Here is a 15,155-nt window from a genome sequence, read left to right as displayed (position 1 = left end):
GAAGGCTCTAACAGCGCTAAACAGGCGGGAGACTCCGACAGCGCTGGAGAGGAGGAGGGCTCCGACAGCGCTGGACAGGCGAGGCGCACTGTAGGCCTGATGCGTGGTGCTGGCACTGGTGGTACTGGGCCGAGGACACGCACAGGAAGCCTGGTGCGGGGAGCTGCTACCGGAGGGCTGGGGTGTGGAGGTGGCACAGGATGGGTTAGACCGTGAAGGCGTACTGGAGATCTTGAGAGCGGTGCTGGCACAGGACGTGCAAGGCTAGGGAGGTGCACAGGAGGCCTGGTACGTGAGACTGGCACCATCTTCACCAGCCGACTAACACGCACCTCAGGACGAGTATGGAGCGCTGACCCAGGTGCCATCAAATCCCCGACACGCTCCGTCGGGCGAATTCCATGTTTAAAACACCAACACAGCAACTCCCTCATTTCTCTCTCCTCCAATTTCCCCATTAACTCCTTCACAGTCTCTGTTTCGTTCACCTCCAACACCGGCTCTGGTTCTGGTCTCCTCCTTGGCTCCTCACGATAAACAGGGAGAGTTGGCTCAGGTCTGGCTCCAGACTCTGCCACACTCTCCCTGAGCCCCCCCCCAAGAAATTTTTGGGGCTGACTCTGGGGCCTCCGTCCGCGCCGCCTTGCTTGCTTCGCAAACTCCATTCTCCTATATCCTTCCGCGCACTGCTCCATCGAATCCCAGGCGGGCTCCGGCACTCTCCCTGGGTCGACCGCCCACCTGTCTATCTCCTCCCAAGAAGTATAGTCCATACTGTACTCCACTTTGGGCTGTTCCTGCCTGTTGACACGCTGCTTGGTCCCTTTGTGGTGGGTGATTCTGTAACGGTTTTCTGTATATGAGAGTCGGACCAAAATGCGGCGTGTCTATTGCAATCCATGTTTAATGAAGTAACACACTAAACACAAACACTACCAAAACAATAAACTTAACGAAAACCGAAACAGCCTATACTTGTGTAACCTAACAAAGAACAATGACACTAAGGACAATCACCCACGACAAACTCAAAGAATATGGCTGCCTAAATATTAGCTAGAACACCCCACTAGCTACAATCCCCATACATACACACCACATACAAAAACCCCATGCCACACCCTGGCCTGACCAAATAAATAAAGATAAACACAAAATACTTTGACCAGGGTGTGACAGATCCATTCCAATCCTTACACTGAGCTAGCCACACTTCCCCTTTGTATGAATTAAACTGTATTTACACAGCACATTTCTTGCATTTAAAAAAAAAACATCTAATAGAAGTTAGAAAAATAAAGACACATTATGTATATATAAAATTAAGATAGGCAAGAATAAAATGTGAATAGCAAAACAATGGTACAATAACAGCGGACATGAGAGAGTAAAGCAACAACATAATAAATAAAAGTTGATAAAATAAAGAAGAAATATAGAATGGGGTTATATAAATAAAGTAGATAATAGGGTTAAGACAACTGTAACCTTGTTAAGGGATCAAACGAGACAAAGACAACTAAACCATCGGCTCCCTATTTCACAACAAAGCCTCCTTCACTTATGCTGCCAAACATACCCTCGTAAAACTGACTATCCTACCGATCCTTGACTTCGGCGATGTAATTTACAAAATTGCCTCCAACACTCTACTCAACAAATTGGATGCAGTCTATTACAGTGGCATCCGTTTTGTCACCAAAGCCCTATATACTAGCCCCCGCTTGCGACCTGTATGCTCTCGTTGGCTGGCTCTCGCTTCATATTTGTCGCCAAACCCACTGGCTCCAGGTCATCAATAAGTCTTTGCTAGGTAAATCCCCACCTTATCTCAGCTCACTGGTCACCATAGCAGCACCCACCCGTAGCATGCGCTCCAGACGTATATCTCACTGGTCACAACAAAACTCAGTTCCTCCTTTGGCCGCCTCTCCTTCCAGTTCTCTGCTGCCAATGACTGGAACGAACTGCAAAAATCACTGAAGCTGGAGACTCGTATCTCCCTCACTAACTTTAAGCACCAGCTGTCAGAGCAGCTCACAGATCACTGCACCTGTACATAGCCCATCTGTAAATAGTCCCTCCAACTACCTCACCCCCCATACTTTTAATTATTTTATTTATTTTGATCCTTTGCACTCCAGTATCTCTACTTGCACATCTATCACTCCAGTGTTAAATTGCTATATTGTAATTACTTCGCCACCACGGCCTATTTATTGCCTTACCTCCCTTATCTTACCTCATTTGCACACACTGTATATATACTTTTTCTATTGTATTATTGACTGTATGTTTGTTTATAACATGTGTATCTCTGTGTTGTTGTTTTTGTCACACTGCTTTTCTTGACCAGGTCGCAGTTGTAAATGAGAACTTGAAATAAAAAAAATTATGTCAAGGGATCTAACGAGGCTAAGACAACTTAACCATGTTAAGGTATCAAACGAGGCTAAGACAAGTATACCATGTTAAGGTATCAAATGTGGCTAAGACAACTTAACCGTGTTAAGGTATCAAACGTGGCTAAGACAACTGAATCGTTAAGGTATCAAACACGGTTGTGTTTTATTTATTTTACCTTTATTTAACTAGGCAAGTCAGTTAAGGACAAATTCTTATTTTCAATGACGGTCTAGGAACAGTGGGTTAACTGCCTGTTCAGGGGCAGAACGACAGATTTGTACCTTGTCAGCTCGGGATTTGAACTTGCAACCTTCCGGTTACTAGTCCAACGCTCTAACCACTAGGCTACCCAATCTAACATTGACTGTGGGTACTGTATGTCTCATATAATTTGCTACTATCATTCGTTTGTAATTTTGCTCTGGTTCTCTTGGACATCTCTATGTTTTGTACTCACGATCCGAGTCTGCACTTTGGTCTATCTCATTGTCTGCCTCTTCCACCCCATCAATGAAGAGGACACCTGGAACAAAGATCATCACTATTAGGACTGGGAAGAGGGTTAGTCAGAGATAGTTAATTATTTTGGGATGGGGGAAGAGTGTTAGCCAGAGATCGGGTTAGTTATTTTGAGATGGGGGAAGAGGGTTAGTTAAAATGTATGTGAAATGAAGAAAACCACCATATCTGAAATTTGGTAACTTAACAGGCGTCAAATCATCAACAGAATTGCATCCCCGTGTAGAAACTCTTCTTTAAATTGACATTTTTACCTGCTTTTACATTGAACTAAAATTGGTCAATACAAGTGGTAAACTGTACAAGACAAAACTCTAACTTCATCAATATATTTGTCTTGCTTTTTTATTTGTGAAAACAATAGGCAAAGGAACCAAGTGCAGCAAACCTTGCTTGCAGAATTTAGTGTAAAAATGGAATATGAAACTAAATAGTGGAACATTTTGAATTCAATATTTTTCCACACAAACTTGGAAGCATTACAGCAAAGGCTGAATGATTTGATAAAATTAGCACATTTCATGTACAGTGAGCTCCAAAAGTTTTGGGACAGTGACATATGTTGTTGTTTTGTCTCTGTACTTCAGCACATTGGATTTGAAATGATACAATGACTATGAGGTTAAAGTGCAAGACTGTCAGCTATGATTTGATGGTATTTTTATCCATACCGGGTGAGCCGTTTAGAAATTTACAGCACTTTTCCTACATACACTGCCTTCAAAACGTATTCATAGCCTTTGACTTACTCCACATTTTGTTGTGTTACGGCCAAAATTCAAAATTGATTAAATATTTTTTGCCCCCTCACCGGTCTACACACCCCATGATTGCCCCATGATTGCAAAGTAAAAACATGTTTTTATGAATGTTAGAACATTTATTGAAAATTAAATACAGAAATATGTCATTTACATAAGTATTCCTACCCCCCTGTAGAAGCACCTTTGGTAGTGATTACAGCTGTGAGTCTTACTGGGGAAGTCTCTTTCCACACCTCAATTGAGCAACATTTACATCAAAACTCTTTAAGCTCTGTCAAATTGTTTGTTGATCCTTGCCAGACATCCTTCTTCAGGTCTTGCCATAGACTTTCAAGTAACTCTGCCACTCAGGAACATTCACTGTCTTCTTGGTAAGCCCACTCAAGTGTAGATTTGGTCATCTCCCTGCTGAAAGGTGAATTCATTTACCAGTGTCTGGTGGAAAGCAGACTGAAACAATTATTTCTCTAGGATTTTGCCTGTGCTTAGTTCCATTCTGTTTCTTATTTTTTATTCTGAAGTTAAGTGCTTGACCACATGTTTTGCAATAATAGTTTAGTGTCTTGTTTTAAACTGTTGGTCTCATGGTGAAATCATTGAGCGGTTTCCTTCCTCTCCGGCAACTTAGTTAGGAAGGACACCGGTATCATTGTAGTGCCTTTGTGCTTTCATACACCATGTGTAATAGAATCTTCACCATTCTTCGTAGGATATTTAATAGGTATCCTTCTTTGCAAGGAATTGGGAAAACATCCTGGTGTATGTTGTTGAATCTGTATTTGACTAAGGGACCTCAGATAATTGTATTTCAAAGCAAAATCATGTTTTAGTCTCCATAGGGTGCGCGTGCCCATTGACCCCCCTAGAAGGGTGTTGACCCTGGAACTCATTGATCCGACACCATAAAAAAATGTCATTGAAAGTTATACCATTTCATCGGTCAGTGCTGTCTGACAAACAGTAACTTCTCTCTCAGATGATCCTTTCCTGTGATGTCACGCCCTGACCTTAGAGAGCCTTGTTTATTCTCTATTTGGTTAGGTCAGGACGATCCATTCCCGTGATGTCAGGCCCTGACCTTAGAGAGCCTTGTTTGTTCTCTATTTGGTTAGGTCAGGACGATCCATTCCTGTGATGTCACGCCCTGAACTTAGAGAGCCTTGTTTATTCTCTATTTGGTTAGGTCAGGACGATCCATTCCCGTGATGTCACGCCCTGACCTTAGAGAGCCTTGTTTATTCTCTATTTGGTTAGGTCAGGACGATCCATTCCCGTGATGTCAGGCCCTGACCTTAGAGAGCCTTGTTTGTTCTCTATTTGGTTAGGTCAGGACGATCCATTCCTGTGATGTCACGCCCTGAACTTAGAGAGCCTTGTTTATTCTCTATTTGGTTAGGTCAGGACGATCCATTCCCGTGATGTCACGCCCTGACCTTAGAGAGCCTTGTTTATTCTCTATTTGGTTAGGTCAGGACGATCCATTCCCGTGATGTCATGCCCTGACCTTAGAGAGCCTTGTTTATTCTCCATTTGGTTAGGTCAGGATGATCCATTCCCGTGATGTCACGCCCTGACCTTAGAGAGCCTTGTTTATTCTCCATTTGGTTAGATCAGGGTGTGACTTGGGTGGGCACATCTATGTTTCTATTTCTTTGTTGTCCTAGTGTGGTTCCCAATCAGAGGCAGCTGTCTATCGTTGTCTCTGATTGGGAATCATACTTAGACAGCCTTTTTTTCCCACCTTAGATTGTGGGATTTTGTTTTTGCATAGTTGCTGTTTTGCCCTGCAGAACTTTACCTTCAGTTTTTGTATTTTGTTGTTTTTAAAGGTGTCATTTAATGAAAGGAAAATGTACGCCTACGACGCTGCACCTTGTTCTAATCCATCTTTAAACAAACGTAACAGAAGATCCCACCACCAAAGGACCAAGCAGCGTGACCAGGAAGAGCAGGGATCCTGGGCCCGGGAGAAAGGGGAGGGGACAAGACCCTGCCATGGAAGCAGACGGAGGCAGCGAAAGATGATCAATGACGACTCCGGGGTTCGCAACCACGACGGAAGACCGAGATGCAGCCCCCAAATTTTTTTTGGGGGTTCACACGGATGGTTGGCGGACCCGAGGGGTGAACCAGAACCAGTGAGGAACTCGCCAAAAGATTCCGGAGAGAGGTGTTGGCGTTGAGAGCGCTGCAGAGCGGGCAGGCTGAGGAACTGTCACGCCCTGACCTTAGAGAGCCTTGTTTATTCTCCATTTGGTTAGATCAGGGTGTGACTTGGGTGCGCAAATCTATGTTTCTATTTCTTTGTTGTCCTAGTGTGGTTCCCAATCAGAGGCAGCTGTCTATCGTTGTCTCTGACTGGGGATCATACTTAGACAGCCTTTTTTCCCACCTTAGATTGTGGGATTTTGTTTTTGCATAGTTGCTGTTTTGCCCTGCAGAACTTTACCTTCAGTTTTTGTATTTTGTTGTTTTTTTCGGTGTCATTTAATGAAAGGAAAATGCCTACGACGCTGCACCTTGTTCTAATCCATCTTTAAACAAACGTAACACGTGAATACAGCATGTCTTACAAATGTTTTTATCAAACAATGAAAGGTAGAAATATAAAGACACAACATGTTTCTACACAAATACAAAATGAAGATAGACAAGAATAAAATGTAAATAACAAAAGTACAATAACAGTGGACATGAGAGAGTAATGCAGCAATATAATAAATACAAGTTGATAAAATAAAGAAGAAATATAGAACGGGGTTATATAAATAAAGTAGATCATGTTGTTAATACAACTGTAACCCTTTTAAGATATCAAATGCTTCTAAGACAAGTAAACCATGTTAAGGTATCAAAGGCAGCTAAGAAACCTAAACAATGTTAAGGGATCCAACGTGGCTAAGACAACTTAACCGTGTTAAGGTATCAAACGTGGCTAAGACAACTTAACTGTGTTAAGGGATCCAACGTGGCTAAGACAACTTAACCGTGTTAAGGTATCAAACGTGGCTAAGAAAACTTAACTGTGTTAAGGGATTCAACGTGGCTAAGACAACTTAACCGTGTTAAGGTATCAAACGTGGCTAAGACAACTTAACTGTGTTAAGGGATCCAACGTGGCTAAGACAACTTAACTGTGTTAAGGTATCAAATGTGGCTAAGACAACTTAACTGTGTTAAGGTATCAAATGTTTGCTCTGGTTCTCTTGGACATCTCTATGCTTTGTACTCACCATCCGAGTCTGCACTATGGTCTATCTCATTGTCTGCCTCTTCCACCCCATCAATGAAGAGGACAACTGGAACAAAGATAATCACTATTACGGCTGGGAAGAGGGTTAGTTGTAATGAAGAAAACCACCATCGTATCTGAAATGAGGTAACTTAACTGGTGTCAAATCAATCAACAGAACTGCATCCCTGTGTGTGTGTGTGTGTGTGTACAATTATATTGACAGGAATGTTTACCTGCTTCTACAGGTATAAATAGTAGTATTTTCTCCATTGCTACTTCTGTTCGATTAGTCCTTTATTTAAAGAAAATCGTTAATCGATCAAGCCGATCTTAACTATAAAAGGCCTATTTCTATTTTGCCCTGTTTATCAAAAGTGTTGGAAAAACTTGTCAATAATCAATCGACTGGCTTTTCTTGATGCCTATAGTATTCTCTCTGGTATGCAACCTGGTTATGGATGTGTCACTGCAACCTTAAAGGTCCTCAGTGATGTCACCATTGCCCTTTTTTGTGTATTTGCATTTGCCCCAAACATAACACTTTGTATTGAGGACAAAAAAATATTAAATGTCTGCTTTTTTATTTATTTTTTACCCTTCTGCCAAAAGGTACCCTTCTATGTGAGGCATTGGAAAACCTCCCTGGTGTTTGTCGTTGAATCTATGTTTGAAATGCACTGCTCGACTGAGGGACCTTAAAGATAATTGGGGTACAGAGATGAGGTAGTCACTCAAAAAGTATGTTTGCCTTGCATGTTTAAGTGTGAAAACAATAAGCAAAGTATATCAAAGCGAGGACCAAGCACAGGCCATACCTTGCAGCAGCCAAAACAGGAAGATGAGTCTCTCTATTCCTCTCATCTGTGTACTAGGGGAGAAAAACAACACACAAACACACACATGAATACAAAATCTCACAATTTTACTGTTTCTTTTAATTTCTTTGGTACTCTGTGGTGAATTTTCAAAACTCTTAGTACAAAACTCCAAACTGGTATCACTTCTAATGCAGGCAGTCTGACGTTCAACACCATTTTTCATTGTTTGTCCTCACGTTTTAGTTTGACATGGTTTGTGCCATCGGGAAAAGCCTCTATCAACCCTTGATACAATTTGGAAATCAACTTAACAAGTTTGTCAGACTGCCTTAAAATAGTTTACATCTTTAAAGCTTCTTGCTTATCCAATGTTTGCTCCACAGAGTAAATAAACCGGGTTCGTACAGACAGTGGCAAGTCAAATTCAAGGACTTTCAAGTTATTTTTCAAGCATTAATATGTATTTTCAAGGATCATCAATTTGTAGTAGTTAGTAGTTATGCAATTATTTCTAAAGGCCACCAGATGGCAGTATATCGCCACAACCTCATGAAGAAAAACAACAGTATTCATCACTACCTTACAAGTTCTTCTCAATAATACCTTGTTTCCCTAGGTATTTACTACATTTACATGAACAGTAACTTAAGTCACTACTGATGACACATGAATAGTAACTTAAGTTAGTACTGATGATACATGAATAGTAACTGAAGTTAGTTAGTGATGCTGTAATTTGACTAGTGATGAACAGAGTTTGGGGACATGCCTAATGGTGAACAGATAATTTATATTTACATTACTACACAATTCCAGCTTAATGACCGTTTTAATTGGGCATTTTGGGAATCTACTACTTAATAGTTACGAAAAGCGTCTTGCTTTCGACTGGCAGCTTTAGTGTCGCCAGTCGGGAGAAGGGCTGGTGGGCTGTGTGAGGAAAACGGCACGTGAACGGCCACCAGAAGCATAGCATGATGTACTGACTGTGCACCACGACAATGAAGCTTGTCGAGCCGTTTATACCATCTCAGTGTGAAAAGTAGGGAACTTGCCAAGGAAACTGACAGATCAATAACGTTACATTGATATAGTGACTATTAAAATCTCAGATGGCTCTTAAAAATGTCAGAATATTGTTGGTCCACATTGGTTTGGCCGCTGGTTTCATCGTTTCATTCAGGTCTAGTGTGATTGAGGCAAAAAGCCACCCGAGTCATAGACTGTTCTCTCTGCTACCGCACGGCAAGTGGTTCCGGAGCGCCAAGTCTAGGACCATTAACAGCTGCTACCCCCAAGTCATAAGACTCCTGAACTGCTAATCAACCCCCCCCCCCCCCCCCGAACATTAACTCTGTACCGGTATCCTTGTATATAGCCTCGCTACTGTTATTTCACTGCTGCTCTTTAATTACTTGTTACTTTTATTTTACATTCTTTACTTTATCCATTTTTTACTTAACACTTATTTTTCTTAAAACTGCATTGTTGGATAAGTGCTTGTAAGTCAGCATTTCACTGTAAGGTCTACTACACCGGTTGTATTCAGCATTTCACTGTAAGGTCTACTACACCTGTTGTATTCAGCAGTTCACTGTAAGGTCTACCTACACCTGTTGTATTCAGCATTTCACTGTAAGGTCTACTACACCTGTTGTATTCAGCATTTCACTGTAAGGTCTACTACACCTGTTGTATTCAGCAGTTCACTGTAAGGTCTACCTACACCTGTTGTATTCAGCATTTCACTGTAAGGTCTACCTACACCTGTTGTATTCAGCATTTCACTGTAAGGTCTACTACACCTGTTGTATTCAGCATTTCACTGTAAGGTCTACTACACCTGTTGTATTCAGCAGTTCACTGTAAGGTCTACCTACACCTGTTGTATTCAGCATTTCACTGTAAGGTCTACTACACCTGTTGTATTCAGCATTTCACTGTAAGGTCTACTACACCTGTTGTATTCAGCATTTCACTGTAAGGTATACCTACACCTGTTGTATTCAGCATTTCACTGTAAGGTCTACTACACCTGTTGTATTCAGCATTTCACTGTAAGGTCTACTACACCTGTTGTATTCAGCATTTCACTGTAAGGTCTACCTACACCTGTTGTATTCAGCATTTCACTGTAAGGTCTACTACACCTGTTGTATTCAGCATTTCACTGTAAGGTCTACCTACACCTGTTGTGTTCAGCATTTCACTGTAAGGTCTACTACACCTGTTGTATTCAGCATTTCACTGTAAGGTCTACTACACCTGTTGTATTCAGCAGTTCACTGTAAGGTCTACCTACACCTGTTGTATTCAGCATTTCACTGTAAGGTCTACTACACCTGTTGTATTCAGCATTTCACTGTAAGGTCTACTACACCTGTTGTATTCAGCATTTCACTGTAAGGTATACCTACACCTGTTGTATTCAGCATTTCACTGTAAGGTCTACTACACCTGTTGTATTCAGCATTTCACTGTAAGGTCTACTACACCTGTTGTATTCAGCATTTCACTGTAAGGTCTACCTACACCTGTTGTATTCAGCATTTCACTGTAAGGTCTACTACACCTGTTGTATTCAGCATTTCACTGTAAGGTCTACTACACCTGTTGTATTCAGCATTTCACTGTAAGGTCTACTACACCTGTTGTTTTCAGCATTTCACTGTAAGGTCTACTACACCTGTTGTATTCAACATTTCACTGTAAGGTCTACTACACCTGTTGTATTCAGCAGTTCACTGTAAGGTCTACCTACACCTGTTGTATTCAGCATTTCACTGTAAGGTCTACTACACCTGTTGTATTCAGCATTTCACTGTAAGGTCTACTACACCTGTTGTATTCAGCATTTCACTGTAAGGTATACCTACACCTGTTGTATTCAGCATTTCACTGTAAGGTCTACTACACCTGTTGTATTCAGCATTTCACTGTAAGGTCTACTACACCTGTTGTATTTGGCGCATGTGACAATTTTGGGGGAGATTTGATGTCAGTTACACTACTAGCTCAGCGCTGGGAATAAATATTGCTTTTCTTCTGTCAAACAGCAGTTACCTTGACAGCTAGATCAGTCAACTAAATAGTAGTCAGTTTCTGCTACGCTTGTTGTTACAACTCAGAGAAAAAAATGAAACACAGACAGCAGCTTTCTGTGTTCATCTCTCCCGTGCTCGTCCTATACTCCTGTGCTCGTCCTATACACCCGTGCTCGTCCTATACACCCGTGCTCGTCCTATACACCCGTGCTCAACCTATACACCCGTTCTCGTCCTATACACCCGTGCTCGTCCTATACTCCCGTGCTCGTCCTATACACCAGCCTTTCAGAAGCTTTGCCTTCCCACAGCCTGTCTGCACGCTCTGTGGTGTCTGTGCAGTCCTAAATCACACCACGTTTTGTATCACAGTGCAATGATACAACTGGGGGGGGGGGGGGTCCTGCCCTGCCCTGCCCTGCCCTGCCCTGCCCTGCCCTGCCCTGTCCTGTCCTGTCCTGCCCTGCCCTGCCCTGCCCTGCCCTGCCCTGCCCTGTCCTGCCCTGCCCTGCCCTGCCCTGCCCTGCCCTGCCCTGTCCTGTCCTGTCCTGCCCTGCCCCTGGTGCAGTGTCATGCTTCTGTTTCTAGCTCCTACAGACCAGTAATTTAATACCATTACAATACAATACCAATGCACAAATAATACAGAAAGTCCAAAACAAGAAAGAAATGCATCCCCTATACCAGCCTTTCTTAAACTCGTTTGTGCCAAGCGACCAGCAAGGCATGGCCTTCTTTCTCTGGGGACCGATTTGGTTCAAAAAAAAAAAAAAATCACAATCCCCAAACTCAGGGGCGCAACTTTCAGACATTATTTAAAAAAAAAGATAGGAAGGAAGTTGTGTTGGGGAGAGAGTTGAGTTATTGACCAGACTAGTGCGGGTTGGGCGTGCAGGCGGCTTGGGCGTGCAGGCGGCTTGGGCGTGCAGGCGGCTCGGGCGTGCAGGCGGCTCGGGCGTGCAGGCGGCTCGGGCTGACATTTGAGGATGTCTTAATAAAGACAAACGTTATTTGACTTTATTTGAAAGAGTTGTTCATTTGTTAGGCTATTGGTTTAAGTTGCAAAGCAGTATTGATTATTGAATTAATCATGGATCTAGTTCAGTCTTATCAATCACTTAAACATATGTAATAATGATCTCTTACCTAGCTTGTGACTGTGGGCATTTTTGCTTACTTCATGTTGTTCTACGGCTAGAAGGGTCATATTAGATTGTGTAGAAATGCAGGAAATTAGCTTTAGATGCCCCCCCAAAAATGGGGGACCCCCCCAGATCCACCCCCAAGTTATGTCCCCCCCCCCCCTTCTAAAACCAAAGTTGCACCCCTGCACTGCACCTGCTGTAACTTCTGCTAATCTTTCTACACGACCAATACAATTTGATTTGTTACATACAGTACATATACAATACATATGCAATACAGTACAAGACTCAAGGCTGTAATCGCTACCAAAGGTGCTTCAACAAAGTACCGAGTAAAGGGTCTGAATACTTATGAACACATTTGCAAAAATGTCTAAAAACCTGTTTTTGCTTTGTCATTATGGGGTATTGTGATGTCATTATGGGGTATTGTGATGTCATTATGGGGTATTGTGATGTCATTATGCGGTATTGTGATGTCATTATGGGGTATTGTGATGTCATTATGGGGTATTGTGATGTCATTATGGGGTATTGGGATGTCATTATGGGGTATTGTGATGTCATTATGGGGTATTGTGATGTCATTATAAGGTATTGTGTGTAGATTGATGAGGGATTTATTTTTATAAATTTTAGAATACGGCTGTAATGTAACGTAACAAAATGTGGGGTCTGAATACTTTCCAAATGCACCATGTATCATAGTCATAATGTTTCTACTTTGCAGACTTTACATTTTCATTATGTAGTTGTCAAAAAAATGCATAAGACAAACGAGTCGACATGTAAAATCTATAAGTTACCAACTGTTTAAAAGCAGTCAGAGCCAAATGTATTTTAAGACAAGAGAAGAGAATCATATTAAAAGTAATGTGAGCATTACATGTCTTACAATGTGAAACGTGTATTTCTAGATGAAGCCCCGATTTAAGTTTGGTGATAAAGTGACAAACTATTATGTGTGTTGTACTTTAGTCAATTGAAAATGTGCTTTGGAGTTTTAAAACAACTGCCTTTGAGATTGTCTGCTGTAAGAGTTGTGAAAATGTACCTCGTACTTGTGAAAATTGCACCAAAGCGATAAAAATAACTAAGTGTACAGTAGAGTGCAACTAATTCAGTATTAAAGAGTTTACAAAGAAATTATGCTAATTCAGTATGAAATACTTTACCATACAGTTATGCTAATTCAGTATGAAATACTTTACCATACAGTTATGCTAATTCAGTATGAAATACTTTACCATACAGTTATGCTAATTCAGTATGAAATACTTTACCATACAGTTATGCTAATTCAGTATGAAATACTTTACCATACAGTTATGCTAATTCAGTATGAAATACTTTACCATACAGTTATGCTAATTCAGTATGAAATACTTTGCCATACAGTTATGCTAATTCAGTATGAAATACTTTACCATACAGTTATGCTAATTCAGTATGAAATACTTTACCATACAGTTATGCTAATTCAGTATGAAATACTTTACCATACAGTTATGCTAATTCAGTATGAAATACTTTACCATACAGTTATGCTAATTCAGTATGAAATACTTTACCATACAGTTATGCTAATTCAGTATGAAATACTTTACCATACAGTTATGCTAATTCAGTATGAAATACTTTACCATACAGTTATGCTAATTCAGTATGAAATACTTTACCATACAGTTATGCTAATTCAGTATGAAATACTTTACCATACAGTTATGCTAATTCAGTATGAAATACTTTACCATACAGTTATGCTAATTCAGTATGAAATACTTTGCCATACAGTTATGCTAATTCAGTATGAAATACTTTACCATACAGTTATGCTAATTCAGTATGAAATACTTTACCATACAGTTATGCTAATTCAGTATGAAATACTTTACCATACAGTTATGCTAATTCAGTATTAGAGTATTATGTTTACAATTCTACGATAAAAGGATGCTTAACTATCTGAATATATGAAACAATTCATACATAAGATACACAATATCCATAAGCAATTAAAGTCCAAGTTAATGGTAGAACCTACCGTGGTGTCCAATACCTCAACATCCTCACGAAAGGAATGTTTCTGTCCAAAATATTTCACCCTCAATTATAATGGAGAAGCTGTCGATTCTGTTACCCTGGGCAGGTTTTGGTTCTGGTATCCAGGGCCATTTATAAAGTAAATGGGGCGGCAGTTAGCCTAGTGGTTAGAGCGTAGAGGCGGCAGGTAGCCTAGTGGTTAGAGTGTGGAGGCGGCAGGTAGCCTAGTGATTAGAGCGTTGGGCCAGTAACCAAAAGGTTGCTAGATCGAATCCCTGAGCTGACAAGGTAAAAATCTGTCTTTCTACCCCTGAACAAGGCAGTTAACCCACTGTTCCCCGGTAGGCTGTCGTTGTAAGTAAGAATTTGTTCTTAACTGACTTGCCTAGTTAAATAAAGGTTAAAAAAAAAAACATTTTTTAAAATGTTGATACTTCACAGTATGTCTGGTAAGTGGAAGGAGGTGACCAGCACAACCAAACATTAGAACTGATGGGGTACTCAAACTTAAGATTAGTTGTATTTTTTTGGTTGATAAGGTGAAAGATTGAAACGTGACAACTCTGCAACTCAGTAAAAAAGTTTAGTTAATTATAACTTGGAGGGTCGTTCAAGTGAATCTTCACAGTCGGAAATGCCAAACTTCCGATAACTCTGACAGAATTTGAACGCCCCAAAAGATAACCTCTAAATAAATAGACCTAACTTCAATGAGATATAAATAATGGATGCTGTAAAAAGCAGGAAAACACCCTTGAGGTCAGAAATCTCTTTTGGGAGGGGGTCCTAGCAAGAGGATGTAATACCAGAGCATATGCAGGAACAATACACTAAAAACACAGTTAATCATGTTGTTTTCAGGATGAAGATCATGCATAACAAACATCTTTAATCCGTTCGCTCTAACTACAACACCTACAGACCTATCCTGATGGTGTCAACATCGGTTCTCTCTAACTACAACACCTACAGACCTATCCTGATGGTGTCAACATCAGTTCTCTCTAACTACAACACCTACAGACCTATCCTGATGGTGTCAACATCAGTTCTCTCTAACTACAACACCTACAGACCTATCCTGATGGTGTCAACATCAGTTCTCTCTAACTACAACACCTACAGACCTATCCTGATGGTGTCAACATCAGTTCTCTCTAACTACAACACCTACAGACCTA

General features: G+C 41.0%; 1 protein-coding gene across 2 annotated transcripts in view; it reads right to left on the bottom strand.

The window, feature by feature from the left end:
• LOC110510270 (uncharacterized) overlaps nucleotides 1-14,117 on the bottom strand; it is a 28,052-nt gene extending 13,935 nt beyond the window's left edge. The window contains exons 1-4 of one of the 2 annotated variants that reach the window (XM_021591658.3): nucleotides 13,976-14,117; nucleotides 7,740-7,792; nucleotides 6,923-6,988; nucleotides 2,864-2,929 (exon numbers count right to left, since the gene is read on the bottom strand). In XM_021591658.3, coding sequence (XP_021447333.3) covers nucleotides 2,864-2,929; nucleotides 6,923-6,988; nucleotides 7,740-7,792; nucleotides 13,976-13,998 — 208 coding nt within the window. In that variant the 5' untranslated portion in view covers nucleotides 13,999-14,117. The remainder of the gene's footprint in view (nucleotides 1-2,863; nucleotides 2,930-6,922; nucleotides 6,989-7,739; nucleotides 7,793-13,975) is intronic. The other variant, XM_036967386.2, reaches the window with a different exon arrangement.
• Between the last annotated feature and the right edge of the window lie 1,038 nt (nucleotides 14,118-15,155).

The sequence above is a fragment of the Oncorhynchus mykiss genome, chromosome 29 (genome assembly GCF_057628025.1).
Source record: "Oncorhynchus mykiss isolate SJ-2025 chromosome 29, ASM5762802v1, whole genome shotgun sequence".
NCBI lineage: Eukaryota > Metazoa > Chordata > Actinopteri > Salmoniformes > Salmonidae > Oncorhynchus > Oncorhynchus mykiss.
Note: the sequence above shows the minus strand (reverse complement) of the source record. Positions and strands in the feature narration are given on the sequence as shown.